The following is a 22,478-nucleotide window of genomic DNA, read 5'->3' as shown; positions in this document are numbered from 1 at the left end:
TTGTAGGCTTAATTTTTCAGTGGGACTGTGTTGGGTAACAGTTCACTGGCACAGCCCCAAGGGCAATGAAGTGGAAGGTGGGTGGCTTTGGCCTTACTAAACACTTCAACAAACTCAGCATAATCAGCAGGGATCTTGGTTTCACCTTAAACATTAGGGCTTTCTATTCTGGTGGTTAAACATGGCATGGCAACAGTGACATGTAGACAGTGCTCTTGACAAAAACTTGACCATTGCGTGAGCTCACCCTGGTTCCAGGAGATCGATGGATCATGTACAGCAAGCCAGGGATAACCCAAGATGATGTTTGGGAGAGTTAATGATGTATAGAGAGACATTTTCACCATGAAACAGTCCAATCTTGAGTGTTACAGGAACAGTCTGTTGAGTTACACCAGAACCAATGGGAATGTTGTTGACAGTGGTGATGATGAAGGAAGGGATACATTGTATAAGGGAGGGATACATTGTGGGTATATTGAGTACCAGATCTTGATTAATGAGATTTACAGCAGCTCCAGAATCCACTAATGCTGTAACACATTTAACATTCTTGTTACTGGAAACTTCCACGGGCAATGAAAAACTGTGATTGGAGGGTACAAAAATAATTGTACTTACTTTCAATCTTGACTCTGGTGGACTAGATTTCTTGTATGGGCAGAAAGCATGGAGATGACCGGGTTCTCCACAGTAATAGCAGAGCCGTTCTTTGTGTTGGCATTGGCGTTCTTCATTGGAAACACGTGCTAGTGCAACTTGCTTGGGTTCAGGTCAGTCAGGGCATGCTTGGGCTTGTATTGAGACTGTAGACTGTGGGACGGGGCAAGCTCTGGATCATGGAGCATTATGAAGCAGATTATCCATCTTGATTGCCATAATAATGAATTCAGAAAGAGTGGATTCCTCACACGTGCATGAGAGTTCAGCTTTGAGTTCGTGGCTCAGCCTCTCATGAAAAACGGTCTTTAGAGCCACATCGTTCCACCTGCTTTGAGCCGCTGACGTCCTGAACTGTATTGTATGATCCGCTGCTGACCAATGGCCCTGGTGTAAATGAAGTGGCTGGATCGAAGTATCTTGACCACACGGTGGATATTTAAATACTTCATGAATCTGTTGAGTGATGTAATCAAACAAGGCTTGGATTTTAGGATCTTTATCCCAGACAGCAGAGGCCCAGTCGAGAGCTTTTCCCGTAAGTAATGACATCATGAAAGCACATTTTTGGAGTCTTGACTAAATGATTCAGGTTGATTGGAGAAATGGATTGTACACTGGCGTAGAAACCCCTGGCATTTCTCAGCAGAACCATCAAACTTGTCAGGACGTGCAAAGTCCCCCACCACGATGAAGGCAGCGTCCGGATGTTTGTTTAGATAGACTCTGAGCACATCAGACAGAGCCATGCTTGTGTCCGTCTGAGGAGGGATATACACAGCAGTGGCAATGACCGATGTAAACTCACGGGCAGGTAGAATGGACGGCACATCATTTTCAGATGTTCCAGGTGAGGCAAGCAGGAACGCGACAGTGGTAATGTGACTTGGGTCATACCATTTGTGGTTGACCATGAAACAAACCCCTCCACCTCTGGATTTACCAGCCTCCGCTGTTCTGTCCATCCGGAGAATGGAGAAGTTATCGGACAGTGCTACAGCTGGGTCCGGTACCGAGGGATTTAGCCATGTTTCAGACAGAGTATTTTACAGTCCCCGATGTCCCACTGGAATCCTATCCTGGCTCTGAGATTGTGCATCTTGTTCTCAAGAGACTGAACATTAACGAGTAGAATACTGGGCAGGGGAGGACTGTATGCTTTGCTTCTCAGCCTGTTGCAAACCACAGAGCATTTTCCTGTGTGTTTCTTTTTCCGTGGCCTCCGGACAGCTCTCGCGTAGCCATTGTTCCCCTCTGTGCCGCATAGTATCTCAGATAACCACGTTGGGTCGGTGGATAAAATGCTGTGGTTATCGATGTTCAAAAGTGGTCTGTTGTCATAAATGATCAGTGCAGATGATGTGTGCGCAAAAGGAGAGATTAGAAATAGGTAAAAAAAAAAAAAAAAAAAAAAGTAAATAAAAGCACAGTCTAAGCAGAGTGACCAGAATGACATCCGGACACAGTGGCGTCATATATACACACACATTTTTTTTTCTACAGGGTAGTCTACCTTTTAAAGAACAAAACATGCCAGGTGAACATCAGATTTTTTCAATATTTTTTATTTTAAGTAAATGTTCTAGCAAATTTCCCAACTTTCTGCTGTAACATCATGTTTTACTGTTGTTCTTTTCAGTTGTAGAGGAAACCATTATCTGCAGCCGCAGAAAGCACACACCTTAACATAAAGAACACCATGATATTGAATTCTACAATAATCATACCGTAATCATATTATCATCATGTTGTCCCAGTCCTAATTTATATATGTTAACAATAAAAAGATTAATGCACTGTATGAATTACACAGACCACTGAAGGCTTATATCTATAACTTGGCAATTCAATAAGGTCACACACAAAAACAAAATCGACACCAAACTGAAAAAAGAGAGGTTCTTCTTTTTTATTTCATTTTCTTGCTGCTCTTTTGCAGGTAAGGTACATAGCCTTATTTAATTTTTTCATCTATTTTCCCCACTTATTTAAAGAATGAAACTGGATTCCTAAAACACACAAAGACGGTATTTTCTTCATTTCTTGAAAGGAGAGAGGGAGAGGTGGGTTTCTGAAGGGGTTATTCACAAACAGACATCCAAACAGAGAGGGAGGGATGTTAGGTCAGTGCAGGGCAAGGGGGTAGTTGTTTGGATGGTATGGAGAGGATAGCAATGTGCTTGTTGTGTAAGAAGGAGGAAAAAAAAACAGACAGCACTCAGAGCCACTCTGAACATAAAAGTAACAAAAACAACAACACAGTGTCAGAAAGAAAAGGCAGAGAGAGAGAGAGAGAGAGAGAGAGAGAGAGAGAGAGTGAGAGAGAAAGGGAGAGAGCGACAGCAGTCTGGGGGAGAGTTATGGGGGTATTGAAAAAGAGAAATAGACCAGAGATGACGGTGCTGTTCATTTCTTAGACTACTGAAATGCAGTAACTGTCATTTAATTACACTTATATTTGAGCAGAGGGAAACAAGAAGGATGCAGGGAGGGAGGAGAGTAGTTAAAAGAGAGAGTGAAGGACATATAAATAAGTGGCAGTGTATGCACAGGACATTTGCGTCCTAAGTTGGTCACGACTTAAATTACAACAAGAATTATTAGTGTCACTAGTATTCAGTACAACATTGACAGTGTTGAACGATAGCAGTAAACAGCATGGAGAAGAGACTGGCAGAAAATCAGCTGTAATGTTTTGGTCACAGTAGAAAAAAAAAGTGAACAGAGAGACAGGAGAGCAACCTCATTCCCTCTATCACTGTTGGTTCTAACATCTTATTGGCATCTTTGTAATTCTTTTTTTTATTTCTTGAAAGAAGGCAATACGATAAGGTTTTATTATGGTCTGGTTTTGCTTATTCTCTTTTAGTTGTTAGTTAGAGAGAGCGAGAGAGAGAGAGGGAGCGAGGGAGAGAAGGGAAGCTGTGCAGGCAAATAGGAACAGAATGAAACGTATAGGACGAAGTGATGATTTAATAGTAGGTCTCTCTCTCAATCCAACCTGCAGAACACAGACAGAGAGAAAGAGTGAGGTTTACTTAATTTGTAATATCAGTGCACATCATAGTGTGTGTGTGTATGTATGTGTATGTGTGTGTGTTTGAGTGTGAGAGAGTGTGCATGTTCCAAACCTCCTGGGTTTCTGCGCAAGATGAGTTTTCGAATTTCATCATAAACAAAGATGAGGAAGCTGTACGGAAATGCACAGAACCACCAACTGGGCCTGAGGAAAAATATATATATATATATATATATATATATATATATATATATATATATATATATATATATATATATAGAGAGAGAGAGAGAGAGAGAGAGAGAGAGAGAGAGAGAGAGAGAGAGAGAGAGATTATGATAATGAATCGGCATAATAATCTAAAATAAGCTAAAACAACTGTCAACAGGTCTGACTCCATTTCGCAATACCCATCTTTTCCACTAGAGGGAAATATTTATTCACAGCTTTCAATACAGGCTTAGTCAATGAAATCAGTGAAAGGTCTTTATTAAATGTGTGTGTGTGTGTGTGTGTGTGTGTGTGTGTGTGTGTGTGTCACTAACTTCAGTGGGTACATTCTCAGGGCCACGTCCATGCCTGGGCAATAAGAAAGGAATGCAGCTAAAGCTGTCTCCTCAAAAAGGCCAAAGATCAGAATCTTATTCCTGCAGAGTGAGAGGGAAAAACATGAAATATGCTGAAAAATGAAAATACTTGTTTCAGTCAATGTACATGAGCAGAAATGACTCAACTGAGGTCACTAAGTAGGAGAATAACGGTATGTGTTAGCGTTAGACTGAGATCATGATAACCAGCCTTAAAGGGGGAAAAAAAGCTATACTGCTGGTTTCCATCTTGACCAGTATAAATGCATAATGGGGGTAACATGGCAACCAGCAAGACCAGCTTTACTGAACAGTAGACAGCCAGCTTTACTGTACATTATCCCACTGATTAATCAGCTAAACTAGTACCAGACCATCACTAACCAAACTTAAACCAGCATGCTTTAGCAATGTTGATGGTCTAAACTATTTCTTCAGCAGAGACGTCATACACATTCCAATATAATAATAATAATAATAATTTTGGTTTTTAGAATTCTATTGCATCAGAAAAATGAACTTAACTCATAACAAGAAAAGTTAAGTCCATAGATGCCAAACACAAATGGCAAATTTGGCAAGTCTGAAATGTGCAAGCAAAAGGTTCTGAATCAAAATTAGATGAAACGGGGAGATAGAGTGAAGGAAAGATAAAGACAGTGAAATGGAGGGAAGGAGGAGAAGAGGCACTGACTTCATGCCCTGCTGGAACACAGAGTTGCGACGGGTCTTGCAGATTATGACATCGGCCCACTGCACTACCACAATGCTCACGAAGAAAGCTGTATGACAGGTGAACTCCACGATTTTCCTCTGCTCATAGGTCTGAGAGAGAGAGAGAGAGAGAGAGAGAGAGAGAGACGGCATCAGTCAGCCAGCACATAAGCAAAGTAGTTCTGTAACTTGATTAGACCATAAGTCACTCAGGATAAAGGAAATTTATTGTTATTAATTACCAAAACCAATAAACCACCACCTGCCAAGGGGAGATGTTAATCTAATAGCTCAGTTTCTGAAAGACACGCACAAGAGCTGCTAACTTCTTAAACTACTTTTTTTTTAAAGAGCTAATGGCTAATTATTTTCTATCAGTGAATAATTATACGAAAATACGGGATGAATCGCCTCCCTTAGTGACTCAATAAGCAGCATTATGTTGTTCAGTACAGGATGATCCTGCATTATAAGAGAGGGGTTGCAACGTTAGCAAGCACAGCCATCCTGTATATAAACTAGCCTAAGGTCACATTATTCACTTTTGTTAAGAACTATTGGATATATTTTAACTATGAAAGAGGACGACTTGACATCACCTCCAATAAAATTCATTTGAGTCTCCTATCAAGCAGTTTTGTTTATTTGGGTCTCCTATCAAGCATTTTTGTTTATTTGGGTCACCCATCAAGCATTTTTGTTTATTTGGGTCTCCTATCAAGCAATGCTACTGTTCAGCCATAACATTAAAACCACCTGCCTATTATTGTGTAAGTCCCCCTTGTGCCTCAAAAACAACTCCGACCCATCAAGACATGGACTCCACAGAGCCTCTGAAGGTGTGCTGTGGTATCTGGCACCTCCATGGATCGGTCTCGCTTGTCCAGCACATCCCACAGATGCTCGATCGGATTGAGATCTGGGGAATTTGGAGGCCAAGTCAACACCTTGAATCAGGGGTGGGCAATCTTATCCGGAAAGGGCCGGTGTGGGTGCAGGGTTTCATTCCAACCAAGCAGAAGCCACACCTGAATCTACTGAAAGCCAAGAACAACTGATTAAACAGGTGGAATCAGGTGTGCCTCCTGCTTGGTTGGAATGAAAACCTACACCCACACTGGCCCTTTCCGGATAAGATTGCCCACCCCTGCCTTGAATTCTTTGTCATGTTCTCAAACCATTCCTGAACAATGTTTGCAGTGTGGCAGGGCGCATTATCCTGCTGAAAGAGGACACTGCCATTAGTGAACACCATTGCCATGAACGGATGTATTTGGTCTGCATCAATGTTTCGGTAGGTGGTATGTGTCAAAGTAACATCCACATGAATGTCAGGACCCAAGGTTTCCCAGCAGAACGTTCCAGGTAAGAGACGCACACACACACCGCCATCCAAATGATGTAAAAGAAACCGTGATTCATCAGACCAGGCCAGAATTTGGCCCTTGTCAAAGTCGCTCAGATCCAGATCACTTTGAGATCTGACTATTTACTTGCTGCCTTATATATCCCACACCTTGACAGGTGCGACTAATCAACGATAATCAATGTTATTCACGTCACCTTTTGGTGATTTTAATGTTATGGCTGATTGGTGTATATAAAAACTGGAATGTGACATCATCGTAATGTTAATGTTAATCCTTGCAAATGCTAATCCTTTGCTAATCCTAATGGGCCACCATACATCTGGGGGGGTGGAGCTTTGCGTTTTGGGAACATGGGTGGGAATAGGGAGAGTAAAAGACTCAAGGAGTAAAAAAAAAATATTCAAATGGTGACCACACCTACTTACCTACTGTTAGTGACGGTATCCTGACAAATTTTGACTAAGCATGACTAATGCACCTTTAAAAATGGTTGAATAAAATGCTAACAAATGTATGCACTTAGTGTTAATAAGGGATTTAAATGACCCACAACCACTTGATTGAATTAGTAAAGACCTCTATGGGTTATGTGTGCTTTACAGTTTTATATTTTTGCACATTTTATTGCGTTACAATGTAATTTAAAATTAAGTGCCTTTTTCTGCCATTAATCTACACACAATAATCTATAATAACAAATTAAAAAACATCCGACCCATGGCTGACACTCCAAAAAGTGACAAGGTCTGATTACTTTTTGAACCCACGGTATGTTACTTGTGATACGTATAATTGCATAACACAGCATTAGTTTGTCATAACTAATGAAATAAAAACAGATGCTAATAGACTCAGACTGTCAGACCTTATTATATGCAATATTTTTCCTATGAATGAAAAAACTAGGCTACTTGTCTTACATTCAACACTCTTCAGTGTTATAATGATAACTAACCCATTGTTGGCCGTAGCTGTCCTCCAGGTCATTGTTGGACCGATCATCCCAGTTAAGCCGAATGCCCACCAGCACGGAGGGCAAGAAACCATTCTCAGCCATGATCACAAAGTAGGCAAAGAAACCTCCTAGAGCCTGAATCATCCCTACACAGTCCAGATGAGAGAGAATGCTGGATCAGTACAAATGTCAATGCTAGTGATCTCTTCCATCAGTTATAAAGTATTCCAAGAGAATAGAGTGCAGGACCTTCTTTTCACCCAATCAGAGTGCAGCTAATTGTGGCATGGACGTATAAGATATTTCATTAAGATATATAAAAAAAATAATAAAATTTTGGCAAGTCTATATTTTTAAAAGCAATTGATTGTGTAATCATCACCCTCGACATCACCCTGTAACTTTTCAATGGCACAGGCACGATTAGACCACTAGTCAATTAAAATGATTAAGCTTAGGCGTTGGCTTTAAAATTGGCTCAGGGTGTGTACTGTAGTGTAGTGTAGTTGTGTGCGAACCTATCTGTCCATAGGCAATGCTGATGAGACGCTCATTAACCAGCTTGTCTCTCAGAGGGTTACGGGGCTGGCGCTTCATGATGTCGCTCTCTGCTGCTTCATAGGCTAAGGAGATGGCAGGCACCTGGAAGAGCAGACAGACTGATAATGGTGTGTGTGTGCACATGCAAGTTTGCTCAAATGCTGCAGGTACTGTATTTTCAATATTCTGTATTTGCATGGGTGTCATCACTGTAGATGTGTGTGTCTTACCATGTCAGTACCCAGGTCAATGCACAGAATGGTGATGGTCCCAAGAGGAAGAGGAATGTTAACCAAAATGAAGAACAGAAAGGGAGTGATTTCAGGAATGTTGCTTGTCAAGGTGTAAGCGATTGATTTCTTTAGGTTATCAAAGATCAGACGCCCTGCACACATAAAACACATAAAAACACAAACACATTCATTAGAACACTTTCAGGATCACAGTAAATATATATTAAAACAGTAACAACCCCTCTCTCCCTCTTCTTTCTCCCTTCTCTCACTCACCCTCTTCCACACCAGTGACAATGGAGGCAAAGTTGTCATCTAGCAGGATCATGTCAGCTGCCTGTTTGGAAACATCTGAGCCTGAGATGCCCATGGCCACACCAATGTCTGCCTTCTTCAAAGCTGGAGAGTCATTTACACCATCGCCAGTCACAGCCACAATGGCACCCTGAGATATACAGAGACATGTTAATACATCCAGAAATAAAACTGGCATAAGGAAAAAAAGTTAATTAAAGCACTCTTAAATGTGGGAATGTTAATTAGACAAAACAGGACTGAAAGTAGTTCAGAAAGTTGTCCTGTAAGTTTGTTCATACTTATATAGTCATGTGTAAAAACAAGTACATCCTATGTAAATAGTTTTTTTTTTTTTTCTTTCATATTTGGACAAGCAAACATTTTATCCTCCTTGAAACCATGCCTATTAATAAAAGTAATACACGCTATCAAATGACATAAATTTTACCTTTTGTAGTAATTTTAACCATTTAAATTAATAAAAAAAAACAGATCAGTCACATGGAAAAAGTAAGTACACCCCTACATTTATCACACCTTCAAATCCATAAAATTAGAATCAGGTGTTGAAGATGGGGTGCCAGTGATTAGAGCCTGCTTAGGGAGTGCAGGTGGAGCCTGTCTTATTTATACCCCTCTCATATCTAGTGTCTGGCGTTCCTTTTGTTATTGAGGTGTGTGGTGTCATCATGCCAAGATCTAAAGAGTGCTGTAAGGCCTTCAGAAAAAAGCTTGTGGATCCCTATGAGTCTGGCAAGGGATTTAAAAAGACCTCCAAATTATTTGCAATTCATTATCCCACTGTACGGAAAATCATTTAAAATTGTGCAGATTTCAGACGACTGCCAGTTTGTCCAGGGCTGGCCAACACAGCAAATTCAGCCCAAGAGAGGACAGTCTGATGCAAAAAGAAGTCTCCAAGAACCCCAAAATTTGATCACAAGATCTGCTAGTAAGTATAGCAACTGTTGGTGTCAAAGTGCATGCGTCTACAATCATAAAGAGAGGGAGGCGTGCCATGGACCATGCCAGGAAAAAGCCTTTGCAAGACTACAGTTTGCCAATGAGCATATAGACAAAGACCAGACCTTTTGAAATAATGTCTGGACAGACGAATCAAAGATAGAGTTCTTTGGCCACAGTAACAGCAGACATGTTTGGCACAGACCAAAGTCAACTTTTCAGGAGAAGCACCTCATACCAACTGTGAATCACGGTGATGGAAATGTTATGGTTTGGGGTTGCTTCAATGCCTCAGGGACTGGACAGTTAGTATTCATTGATTCAACTATGAATTCTGCATCATATCAGAGAGTGCTTGAAGATAATGTGAGGTCATCTGTCTGAACGTTGGAGTTGAACTGAAAGTGGACCTTTCAACAGGATAATGATCCTAAGCACACTAGCAAATCCACCAAGGAATGGCTCAAAAAGAAGAAATGGAGGGTTATGGAATGACCTAGTCAAAGCCCGGATTTGAATCCCATTGAAATGTTGTGGGAGGATTTGAAACAGGCAGTACATGCAAGAAAACCCTCAAACATCTTACAACTGCTGCAACTGAAAGAATACTGCATGGAAGAGTGATGAAAAATTCCAGCAAGCCTTCTGGATAATTATGCAAAATGCCTACAAGTTATTTCTGCTAAAGGGGGAATATTAGCTAGGCAATACCAGGGTGTACTTACTTTTTTCCCCTCAGAAGAATATCACATCTATTGATATTTCTGTTGAATAAATGATTGAAAAATCTAATTTTCTTTGTGGTTTTGTTAAAGCCAACAATTTCCATGGGGTACTTATTTTTTCACACGACTGTAACTAAAAGGAAGTATGAAAATAGCAGAGTATGCTGTAAAAACAGATTAATGATTAGGGTTAAGACTAACCTATATTAGGGTTATATGTGTAGTTCTCATAATTGACCGACTAAAGTTTTTGATTTTTTCTGTTTTTGTGTATATCCCATACTAATTTTTTTCAGAAAATAAAACAAAATCTAAGATTAAACTAAGGCAACCTGAGTAAACACAAAATACAGTTCTTTGATCATTTTATTTTTTTTGAAGCAAAAAAGTTATCCAATACCAACTGGGCCTGTGTGAAAATGTATTTGCCCCTGTAGTTACTAATTCCCCAAATCTATGAAACTGCATTCATAATGGGGTTCAGCTGGACTAGACACAACCAGGCCTGATTACTGCAAACCCTGTTCAATCAAACAGCGTGAAGTTGGTTAAAATGTCTTACCCAGTAACACGCTATGCCAAAGTTGAAAGAAATTCCAGAAATGATGAAAAAGAAGGTGACTGAAATACATCAGTCTGGGAAGAGTTACAAAGCTATTTCAAAGGCTCTGGGACTCCAAAAAACCACAGTGCGTGCCATTATCCGCAAATGGAAAAAACTCATGAAGTCACAAAAGAGTCAGGGACAACATCAAAGGAACTACAGGCCTCTCTTGCATCAATAAAGGTCACTGTTCATGACTCCGCTATCAGAAAGACTCTGAGCAAAAATTGTATCCATGGAAGAGTGGCGAGGTGAAAGCCACTGATAACCCAGAACAATGTCTGAATTTTGCCAAAACACACCTTGATGATCCTCAAACCTTTTGGTAGAATGTTTTGTGGACTGATGAGTCAAACATGGAACTGTTTGTAAGAAAGGAGTCCTGTTCATCTGGCGTAAACCAAACACAGAATTCCACAAAAAGAACATCATGCCTACAGTCAAGCATGGTGGTGGAAGTGTGATGGTGTGGGGATGCTTTACTGCTTCAGGACCTGGGCAACTTGCAGTAATTGAGGGAAACATGAATTCTGCTCTCTACCAGAAAATCCTAAAGGAGAATGTCCGGTCTTCAGTCCCTAAGTTGAAACTCAAGAACAACTGGATTATGCAGAAAGACAATGATCCAAAGCATAGGAGTAAATCCACCTCTGAATGGCTCAAAAAAAAAAATAAATTAAAGTTTTGCAGTGGCCTAGTCAAAGTCCTGACTTGAACCAATTGAGAAGCTGAGGCAGGACCTTAAACAGGCAGTTCATGCTCAAAAACTCGCCAGTGTGGCTGAACTAAAGCAGTTCTGCAAAGAGGAGTGGGCCAAAATTCCATCAGTGAAAGACTGATTTCCAGTTACCGGAAGCGTTCATTTGCAGCTATTGCTGCTAGTTATTGTGGCACAAACAGATTTTAAGTTTAAGGGGAAATTAGTTTTTCACATGGGTGGTAAGTGTGACATTAGTAAAGTTCTAAACTAAACTAAGGTGTCATTAAAAAATAAAAAGTGTATTGTTTGTTTACTCAGGTTGCCTTTGTTTAATGTTGTATTTCGTTTGAAGATCTAAAACTGTTTATTATTAGATATACACAAAAACAGAATAATTCAGGATGGGGTAAATACTTTTTCACAGCACTGTATGTGTGTGTTTGTGTGTGCACCTGTCTCTGGCAGCCCTCTACAATGATGAGCTTCTGTTGTGGGGAGGTCCTGGCAAAGACAATCTCAGTGTGGTTCCTCAGAATATCATCCATCTGCTCATGGGTCAGATCCTTCAGATCAGAGCCATGGATCACACATGCTTTGGCATCCCTGATAAACAGCAAAGCACAAATCAAAGTCAGTGTAATAGATCTTTGTTTCGTGTTTTTCCTGCTCCAAACAGATCTGATATTCACATTATTAATATGACAAGGTTACATAACTTTGCTAACCATCTAATTCCAGCTGCTTATCAACACTGTAAATAGAGAACGATTGCATTCTATTTGTAGAGTCAGTCATGAATTGTTTTATTTTAATGCACTAGTAAATTACTTATACACAGCTTATAGTTTCATCCAGAACATCGGCTCTACTTTGTTTAGAGGAAATACAACGTTGGGTAACACTTTACAATAACAGTACACAAACAATCATGCACTAATACCTGAATTAATACTTAATTAAATATGAACTAATGATGAGTTAAGGCATGTACTAATCAATAACTAATGAAGAGCTAACCTTAACTATGATATGAGTCTTATGAAATCATGCGTGAATAACGACCACCTTAAGTACATATTAGCACATGTTTGTTAGTTATTGTATTAATTAACGTGTAGAGGTAAATTAAATCAAACATGCTCTATGAGAAAGGATATGGATTAAACATGCAAATTATATAAACAATTTGTAATTGTGCATCACGGATTTCCCCTTGCACTGAGTATTTAGCGCGCATGAACTGCCCGAGGCGCTTCCGGGTTTTTATTGATTGTTTACTGTTACACATGTGTTTTGTTTTGGTTTCTGTCCTGTCTCCACCCCGGTTATGTTATTGGTTATTTCCTAATGTCTCCACTGTTTTTTGTTATCCCCTTAGATTACATTGTATAATTAAACCCCTCGTGTGTCTTTGTTCGGGGTGAAGTATCGTGTTTCTGTGTTTTGCCGCCAGAGCGTTACAAAACCTTTGTTCCGTGTTCTCGTTTCCATTTCTTTGATCTTGTTCCCAGTTTCTCAGTTTACGTGTTCTGCCTTTGCCCTGTCTACCCTGTTTGCCAACCGTCTGACCTTTTGCCAGTTTTTTGACCACGATTTTGCCCTACGATTTGGATTTGTCTGCCTGCCTCTCTTCATTAAAAGCTTTTACTGCACTTTCATCAGCCTCCAACCCCATTACATGACAATTTGCCATATGCACCTGCATACATAAACATCACTGGATGGGAGGTGTGCTTGAGCTGGAATACATGAAATACCTGAACTGGTTAGGGGCAGAAAATGAATAAAATACCTGGATGGGGCAGAAAAAGGAAGCTATCAACGGTTACAACCTGATTTCTGAGAAGGCAGGTTGTGAAAAACCCTTGAGTGACTGAAAATGACCTGCAGCAAGACTTGGTGGCAACAGACACTGAGGTTTCAGTGAGCACAGTAAGGCACGTACTAAACACAGAAGGTTTCTATGCCAGAACTCCAAGACATACACCACTACTGACCCAAAAGCACAAGAAAAGTTGGCTCAAAATCATATAAATAAGCCACAGAAGTTTTGGGATTCTGTTCTGTGGAGCGATGAAACATAACTGGAACTTTTTGGCATGATTGATCAGCGATATGTCTGGAGGAAGAAGAATGAATAAAGAACACTCTGTCCACAGTCAAGCATGGTGGTGGCTCGGTGATGCTGTTGGGCTGCAGCAGAAGAAGTCCTGGAAGATTCTACAGGGCCATCACACTCAACTGACTTGAACCCCATCGAAAATCTCTGGTGGGATTTGAAGAAGGTGATTGCAGCACGCAAATCCAAGAATATTACTGAACTGGAGGAACGGGCTAAGATTCCTCAGGAAGCTGGTGTGTAGATATGCATCTCGTTTGCAGCAGGTCATAACAGCAAAAGGGTGCTCTACTAAGTACTAAAGATGCTTGTCATGAAGTGGTTGAATAATTTTGAAACTGGAGAAGTCATTATAAGTTGCATTTTCAGTTGAATTTGGGGAAACCACTTGAAGCATTCATTGTGTTGAACTATTTCAATTGCTTTTGTTTAATTTGTTCATTGCAAACAGCTGAAAGTCTGTAAATTTTGACAATAAACCTCATTTGCAGTGGGGGTTGAATAATTATGATTGCAACTGTACATGTTCTGTGCGGTTCGGGCCTGGGGCACTGCTCTTTTTCCCACAAGGGTGAAATTAATACATTAACATTTATTCATTCAACAGATGCTATTATCTATTACCATTTAAAACCAGTGTTCTATAAGAATATTTTCTGTTTTTTTAGTCTCACATTCTCAGAGCTGCTGCATTTATTTTGACTGCTTTACTGCGTCTATGTCAATCAGGTCTCCCGGCTTTAAATTGTTATGAACAGTCACCGACTGCTCATGTTTTGGACCACTGCCCCTCGAAATGTCATCATATTCTTTCTTATAGAGCATGTTTGATTTAGTTTACCCCTACATGTTAATTAACACATTAACTAACAAACATGTACTAACCTACTTGAGGTAGTTGTTATTCACGAATGAATTCATAAGACTCACGTCGTAGTTAAGGTTAGTTCTTCATTAGTTCATGTCTGGCTATGTCTTAACTCATCACTATTTCATAGTTAACTAAATATTAATTCAGGTACTGGTGCATGATTATTCATGTACTGTTATTGTAAAGTGTTACCCAATGTTGTTGTTTTCATGTAAAAGCGATGCTCTAAGGATATGAAGCCCAGTTAAGTGAAGCTGGCAGTGTACTTCTAACAAAAATAACATTTTAATAAAAAAGGGGATCAAACAGTGCATCAAACATAAACAGTTTGTGTGTGGGCTCAATTTGGTGTGTATAGATAATAATGTCAAGTAGTTATTAAATAAGTTGGCTAGAAACAAGCAATGTAAATCAAGTAAATCAAGTAAAAGTCTGTAAATGACCACAATGTATGACAATGAAATTAATTTACTAATTATTGTCATCCTTCATCAAAATGAGCAAAACAGGATAATAATAAAAAAACAACAATACGCAAATTTGAACTCTAACATATAATATTTTATATAAAACATATATAATATTTTGTGACACCAGCCCTGGAGAACATTGAATATCTTCCTGTAATGCCTAAACAGGTTGGAGACACTAGTAGCGGGATTTTGGTCCACCTCTCCATGAAGAACATCTACAGATATAATAATAATAATAATAATAATAATAATAATAATAATAATAATAATAATAACAACAACAACAACAACAACAACAATAATAATAATAATTCCTTAGATTTATATAGTGTTTTTCTAGACACTCAAAGCGCTTTACATTGTATGGGGGGGGGGGGGTGTCTCCTCAAACCACCACCAGTGTGTAATATCCACCTGGATGATGTGACGGCAGCCATAATGCACCAGAATGCCCACCACACTCCAGTTATTGATGGAGAGGAGAGTGATGTAGCCAGTTCAGTAATGGAGATTATTAAGGGGCCATAATGGATAAGGGCTAATGTGGGAATTTCACCAGGACACCGGGGTTTTACCCCAATAGATCCTGTTTATGGCCAGGTCTGAACCTCTCGGTGGAGGCAATCAAATTTATACATCTAATATAATGCATAACAGAGATTCCAAATGCAAACCAGTGTTTCTCATTTTGTGATGATGTCTAACAGCCTCTTTTCGGAGGATACATGTTTAAATGGTATTACAACAATTAAGGAGATGGTGTGCAGACAAGACATTATATTATTATGTCAGTAGAAAAGAGTAAATTAAAAACTTTCCAAACATTCGTTAAAAAAAGGAAAAAAATATTGTTAAAGAAAGGAGGATATTAAGTAATAGGCTACTTTTCAGATTGGTGAAGCTATCTGAAATTCCCTGCAGAAGCTGAGCCAAAACCAAATATTAAGTTTTACTTTTACTGCTGTTTTTATTTTTCACAGATTTTTTTCTGTATGTACGCCTAAGACTTTAGCACAGTACTGTATGGTCATAAAGACCATATTTCTCTAGATTATCCTAGCTGGAACTAAATGCCACAGTGTAGATCTTCAGGAACAGACTGGTCATGTGTATAAAAACACTGTTGCTACATATACTATGTGAAGGGTACAGTACCTGGGGTTAACCTGGCTAACAGGGATATTAAGACGGGCAGCGATATCCTCCACTGTCTCTGTGCCTTCAGAGATGATACCTACTCCCTTGGCAATGGCCTTGGCTGTGATTGGGTGGTCACCTGTCACCATGATGACTTTAATGCCAGCCGATCTGCATTTGCCCACAGCATCAGGCACCGCAGCACGCGGAGGGTCGATCATAGACATCATACCCACAAAACAAAGATTATCTGTCTGGAAGTTCACATCATCTGTATCAAAAGCAAACCCTTTAGGGTACTGGTCCTCAGGCAAAAACAAATGGCAGAAACCTGCATAGAAAACAGCAAAGAAAAAGACATAGTCAATTCAGTGTGAGGTTATCCCAATAAATCCCCCTTAACACATGCACTGTTCTACAGGGATTCAACCATAGCTAATGCAGATGTTGAAATTCTGGACATGACCTTTCCAAGGTCCTAAAAGCACCCAAGGATTAAACGGCAATACTATATTGGGAAAGAGGATAACGCCATGTGGTAGCAGGGTGGGGTCAAGCATCAGCTGTTGATAGATAGAGGGGACTAAACCGGCATCGAGGTATCAAGTGATTGTTCTCACCTGTATGTTATTATCGTAGCCTACTTATATGGTTGTTTTTCCCTGCAATAGAGGCTGCAAACCAGAGAGATCTGGCAGAGCTAACAACACACGCATGTGTGTGCACGCACTTGAAATTTAACTTGTAATTGAGTTCAAATCTGAATGTCAGATGAGTAGTGAATGGCTTGGTCTTTTTGGTTTTGTAGTTTTTCAGAAGTGTTCTGAAAAACTTTTGCTCTGGATAAAAACAGATAGAAGAAACCCGAAGCTCTGTTAAAATTTGACGCTCTCCAGAGTCCTCCTTTCCTGTCCTAGCAAGAATTCCCCATGTGTTAAAATGCATTTAAGCAGCTGAATATTATCATACTAAAGATAGACAAAAATGCTATCAGAAAGACACAGATCAGAAATTAATGTTCAGTGCATATTGAAGATAGTGTTGTTACTATGACAACCAATGTAGACCTGCCGAACAACTTCAGTCTTAACAGAATAAAGTATGAAAGTTATCGTACATGAATAATTTCAATTTTTTTTATGCAATTACAGACAGGCTTTGTGATATGAGTGTGTCATGTGGACTCAGCCACCATAGTAGCATGACACCACAGGCCCATGAGTCAACGAGATGGCAGGAGATGTAGAACACTCAGAGAAATAATACTGAATAAGAAACTGACCAGAAGGGAGAATGAGATGCACGTGCCACAAGCTTGTAGAGAATATGACGAGGTGAGAATAGGTGATAGACTTGCGATTCTATCAAGGGATGGATGATTTGAACCACACAGTTCTGTAGCATGTTCCAAAAAAGTGTGTAAGGAATATATATTGAAAAAAAAAAAGTTCATCATAGCAGAAGAGATGAGACGAGACAGTTTTGGAGGACAGGAAACCAGTCACAAACTGCCAAGTGGATAGATACATACTGTTATATTAGAAAATTATGGCTTTATATCAGTGGGTTTTTTTGCAAATATTGCATCATACACCACTCTGTGACTTTGTTAAAAGGACTCAGATGACGCTCAGTGTCTCTGTCAGTTATGGAAGGGTGAAACAGAACTACTGACCTTACCATTGTGCCTTTACTTTAGTGGAGATTTCTGGAAAACTCTTCCGACTCCCTTTGATTCACCCAAATCAAACATATCCTGTGCCCCAATACCATTCTGAATTGTTGGCTTTGATATCACTATGTCATTGTTATGTTATTGTTCCCAACAGGCGTATTCCTTTTTCTTCATGGTTTGATAATCTCACACTCACCCAGGACTCTCTCTCCCAGTCCTCCCAACTCCAAATAGGCATTCTGGAAGGCCTCCTTCATCTCCTCATCCATAGGCTGCTCTTTACCCTGCACCATAATGGTGGAACAACGTTCCAGAATACGCTCTGGTGCCCCCTTCATTACCAGCAGGTAGGAGTTATCATCTGTCTCCTCTGTCTCATGCACTGAAAGCTGGAATAGGAATAAACATACAAAACAGTTAGAATACCTGGATAGCATCATATCAGATATGGTCTTCAATATTATTAACATTTCCACTGATTAAGAAAGACAACGCCCTCTACAAGTTTCCTACTCTCCAAAAGCTGCTGAGGTTATGAGGTAAACTCAGCAAAAGTAAAGAAATCTTGTGGCTAGTCCTCTAAAGATACTCTAAAAACCATCTGTAGACTGTCATGAACCAACCTATCAGGCAGAACTGCAAATGTTTTTTCCTTTCCAATAGTTTGGATAAATGTATTATATTTTTCAGCAGATTGTGATTTATTCTTAAAAAGCAGTTTATTTAAAGAAATGAGAGGGACAACAAATGTTCTCAGCTTCTTTCCTTTTATTAGAAAACCAAGTACTAGGGTTTCCAGTTTAGTGAAAATCCCCCAAACCCAAAAATCTGCCTTGTAATTAGTGTCTAATTGTCATTCAAATTCTAATAATTGAGCCTAAAGCAAATACTCACCTGGTACTTGTTAGTCGAGTTAAAGGGAATCTCAGCCACCTTCTTGTTCTTGTCCCTCATGGCTTTGACCGAGCCACAGGAGAGCTCGATACACTTCAGCAGAGCTGATTCAGAAGCATCACCGGCAACATCCCTCTTGAGAATTGGCAGAGACTCCTGCCCTGCCTTAAACACTGCCCTATTACAGAGTGATGCCACACGGGCCAGTGACACCCATGTCACAGATGTTTTATCAAAGGATGTTCCTGAAACGAAAGTGCTTTTTAAAATAATGTTTTTTTTCAGCTGCAATCCCTACCCTTAATGCTGTTGATGTGAAATGCCTTTATGTTGCCCTTCTTAATCTACTGTATGTTGTGACACCAGGCCACAGCACCACCCACCAAAACCATCACACATGTCTTGCCTAACAGTGTTTGTTCTATGCCTTTTTTCTAGACTCTGACGATGACCTGCTACCTCTATCCCAGAATTATCATGGGGACCACACAGCTTTTTCCGCTCACCAAGAACACTCTCATGACACACACCAGCCTACACAGCACATGCATCTTCTTCACTCCAGTTCCCCCACCTGCTTTAATACTGAAATAAATGCCCTTCTGTGGAGTTTTGTCCATTATACCACACTATAACATACATGACTTCACTACAGCATACATGACAAAGCTATATAACATAATCTAACAATTTGTCTGCATATCACAGATATACATATATATGTTGGGGTATATCGGTAGAGAAGTTGCAAAATGAAAAAATTCCAATGAAAATGCTGATGTGAATGCAAGTGAGTGGAAAGTAACTGCTACCTAATAGCTTTCATTTAGTATTAATAAAGTATTAATGTAGCATTTAGTATTTCTTGTCTCACCAGACTGGTCCTCAGTAGTGTCAGCCTCGTGGATCTGATTATCGAACCACATATGGGCGACAGTCATGCGGTTCTGTGTCAGGGTGCCAGTCTTATCTGAGCAGATGGTGGAAGTGGAACCCAAAGTCTCAACAGCTTCAAGGTTCTTCACCAGGCAATTTTTACGTGCCATGCGTTTAGCTGTAAGGGTCAGACATACCTAAACAGAGAATCAGAGAGCAAGACAGTAGGATAGAGTGAGAGGACCAGGGTGGTGAAGAGACAGGAACAGGATGAAAACCAGACAGAGGAAATGATAGAAAGTAAAGATTGCAGAAGTTGGAGAGGCAGGAAAAAAGTTTTAGGATGTTAAAGAGAATGTAGAAAAAAAATGTGAGAAAAAGAGAGAAAACAAATAGAATCATTGTTAGTGAAATTCCATCAGACATTTTACTGACACATTGCATTCCAGTGCACTTGCAGATCATTCAAGATTGAAGCCCATCAAAAGCAAAAGCAAAGCACAGGTGCAGCACAGCTACGGCTCGAGCACATTCTGGATTTGTAGCACAGTGAGCAAGCACAGCTAAGCCAAGCAACAACGACAGCCCGCAACTGCAAGAGTGTCAAAGCTCTCATAAATCAGCCAGTGCAAGCAAACTACATCTCCCAGAGTGTAATACTTTTTCAGCTTTTCACACTGGCCTAGGCCTTCAACAGTGAGAGTCTGAAACATGAGGACAAGAGAAAAAGAGAAAACACAGAGACAGCGATAGAGTCATAGTCATGAATAGTTACAGAAAGAGAGGAATGAAAAGATGGTACAAAGCCACAAAAGACAAATAAGAGTCACAGAGCTGTCACAGACACACACACACACTGTCACAGAAAGACTAGGACAGGAACAAGACATTCACCAACACCAAGGAATAAAAAAACACTGATTCTAAAAAACAATTTTACAAAGAGCAGTTGTTGGAAAGAACTACAAAGACTTGCTCATTAAAACACAGAGTGGAAAACATGTTACACACACAAACACACAAACACACACACAGAGGCACCAACACTGCCTGCTAAGAAAATCCTAGCAGGCAGAGAGGATAAACACGATTTGATCACAAAAAACTTGTGTTGGTGGACGAGACAGCTTATATAATAAAGGCTGAACACTAGTAACTGGTTCTATGAATACCAGGGGCAGTGAGAATCACCTGGATAACCTATGTCCCTATGTCAGGACGAGCAAACCAATCTTATATTTGACCAGAAAGGTGTTTGTAGATGACCACGCTCATGCCACTAGGAGAGACGGTGTTAACCATGTAGAACAGGGAGAAGGTTTGAAGTAACACTCAGCAGCACAGTCTTTCTATAGCAGCCTGCCTCTAAATAATGAGGACATGACACTCCTGAGAGAGTGACGTCACAGGAGGGGGTGTGCTTTCGGCTTGCCTGTAGACCAGGGGTTCCCTAACGTTTTGGGCAAACGATCACAAATGGATATTTTCTCTGACCTCAAGCCTTGACTATCCTACTTTTTTATTCCAGATATATATGTTACTACTGTAACATTTGAACATTTTATTATGTCAGTAACATGCATAAAGTCAGGTCCATAAGTATTTGGACAGTGACACATTTTTCCATAATTTTGCCTCTGTACACACGAGATTTGAAAAGAAGCAATCAAGATGTGATTGAAGTGTAGTTTACACATGTGTAGCAGCACAGACTATGCCAACCACATGTGGTGGCATCCATAGCCAGGACTCACAGCGAGATTAAATGTCACAGAGGACGTGATAGCTGCAGGTGTTGAAATATTCAGGCGATTCTCACCGTGCATGGCAGTTAGGAGGGGTGATAGAACTGATATTTTCAATCTTTAGAAATGTCTGAATTTATAAGCAATTAACTGAGTATATAAGCTTAGTTTTTACAATTGTTACAAAATGAATTAAATGCATGTACAGTTAAACATAATAAACTGTCTAAAATCTAGTGAAAGATATGTACAGTTTATTAGTAATAGTTAATAGTAATATTAATAGTTTTTTTTAATGAAAAAGCAGAAAAGCATCATTTTCAGGTGGCTGTAGCAAGGGGCAAAAACTGTATAAATGCTATGGCTAAACTGTAGATGTTGGCACCTCTGCACACACACACACACACACACACACACACACACACACACACACACACACACACACACACACACAGCTTGACACATAGCACAATATATATAGCTGCTACCACCCACACAATCACAAAGCGGCTGAAAATAGAAGTCACATGTTCACACACACACACACACACACACACACACACACACACACACACACACACACACAAATGTCTGAGGTATCCAAATAAGAAAATTAAGAGACTCTTACAGTGACAGTGGCTAGGAGTCCTTCAGGCACATTTGCCACAATGATGCCAATGAGGAAGATGACAGCCTCCAACCAGGAGTAGCCTAAGACGATGGACAGGATGAAAAAGGTGAGTCCCAGGAAAACTGCCACGCCTGTGATGATGTGGATGAAGTGCTCAATCTCTTTGGCGATGGGGGTCTTGCCCGTCTCAAGGCCGGAGGTCAGTGTGGCAATGCGACCCATGACCGTTCGATCACCAGTGCACACCACAATGCCGCGCGCCGTACCTGTGTAACAGAAAGTAACAGGACACTGAAACTTGTCTTAAGTGTTTTTATGTTAGTGATTATTTATAATGTGCTGCATTTACACACTGGATATTCCAGCAGGTCTGCTATAAAAAAAAAGATGCTTTGAAACGGCCACTGTAATCTTCTCATTTTCTCTCATAAAAATAGTAGATCTTGGGTTGGCGAGCCAAGTAATTATTTAGTAATTATTAGTATGACTAAATACTTAATAATATTTATCTTATTCACTAATCTCACACACCTATACACACAGAGTTTCACATGCAAAGAAATGCTGTAGAGCAAAGATGCCTTCAAAAGTGCGGAAATTAAATGTTTCTACTTTTAAAAATATACTAGAGCAGTAAACAGTAATAAATGAAGCAAAGTCAGTATTTGGTGTGATGGCTTTAAAAAAAAG

The 22,478-nt window shown here is 39.9% G+C and overlaps 1 protein-coding gene across 3 annotated transcripts in view; it reads right to left on the bottom strand.

Annotated features, from left to right (window-relative positions):
- Positions 1 to 2,545: 2,545 nt before the first annotated feature.
- Positions 2,546 to 22,478, bottom strand: part of atp1a3a (ATPase Na+/K+ transporting subunit alpha 3a) — a 33,833-nt gene continuing 13,900 nt past the window's right edge. For 2 of the 3 annotated variants that reach the window (XM_053637356.1, XM_053637357.1), the window contains exons 9-22: positions 21,786 to 22,054; positions 19,411 to 19,609; positions 18,537 to 18,781; positions 17,839 to 18,031; positions 15,986 to 16,298; positions 11,820 to 11,970; positions 8,355 to 8,523; positions 8,076 to 8,230; positions 7,824 to 7,947; positions 7,306 to 7,451; positions 4,961 to 5,091; positions 4,225 to 4,326; positions 3,792 to 3,883; positions 2,546 to 3,661 (exon numbers count right to left, since the gene is read on the bottom strand). In XM_053637356.1, coding sequence (XP_053493331.1) covers positions 3,633 to 3,661; positions 3,792 to 3,883; positions 4,225 to 4,326; positions 4,961 to 5,091; positions 7,306 to 7,451; positions 7,824 to 7,947; positions 8,076 to 8,230; positions 8,355 to 8,523; positions 11,820 to 11,970; positions 15,986 to 16,298; positions 17,839 to 18,031; positions 18,537 to 18,781; positions 19,411 to 19,609; positions 21,786 to 22,054 — 2,318 coding nt within the window. In that variant the 3' untranslated portion in view covers positions 2,546 to 3,632. Of the gene's footprint in view, positions 3,662 to 3,791; positions 3,884 to 4,224; positions 4,327 to 4,960; positions 5,092 to 7,305; positions 7,452 to 7,823; positions 7,948 to 8,075; positions 8,231 to 8,354; positions 8,524 to 11,819; positions 11,971 to 15,985; positions 16,299 to 17,838; positions 18,032 to 18,536; positions 18,782 to 19,042; positions 19,121 to 19,410; positions 19,610 to 21,785; positions 22,055 to 22,478 lie in introns of those variants that run through there. The other variant, XM_053637358.1, reaches the window with a different exon arrangement.

This window comes from Ictalurus furcatus, chromosome 12 (assembly GCF_023375685.1).
Source record: "Ictalurus furcatus strain D&B chromosome 12, Billie_1.0, whole genome shotgun sequence".
Lineage (NCBI taxonomy): Eukaryota > Metazoa > Chordata > Actinopteri > Siluriformes > Ictaluridae > Ictalurus > Ictalurus furcatus.
This window is presented reverse-complemented; position numbering and strand designations above follow the sequence as displayed.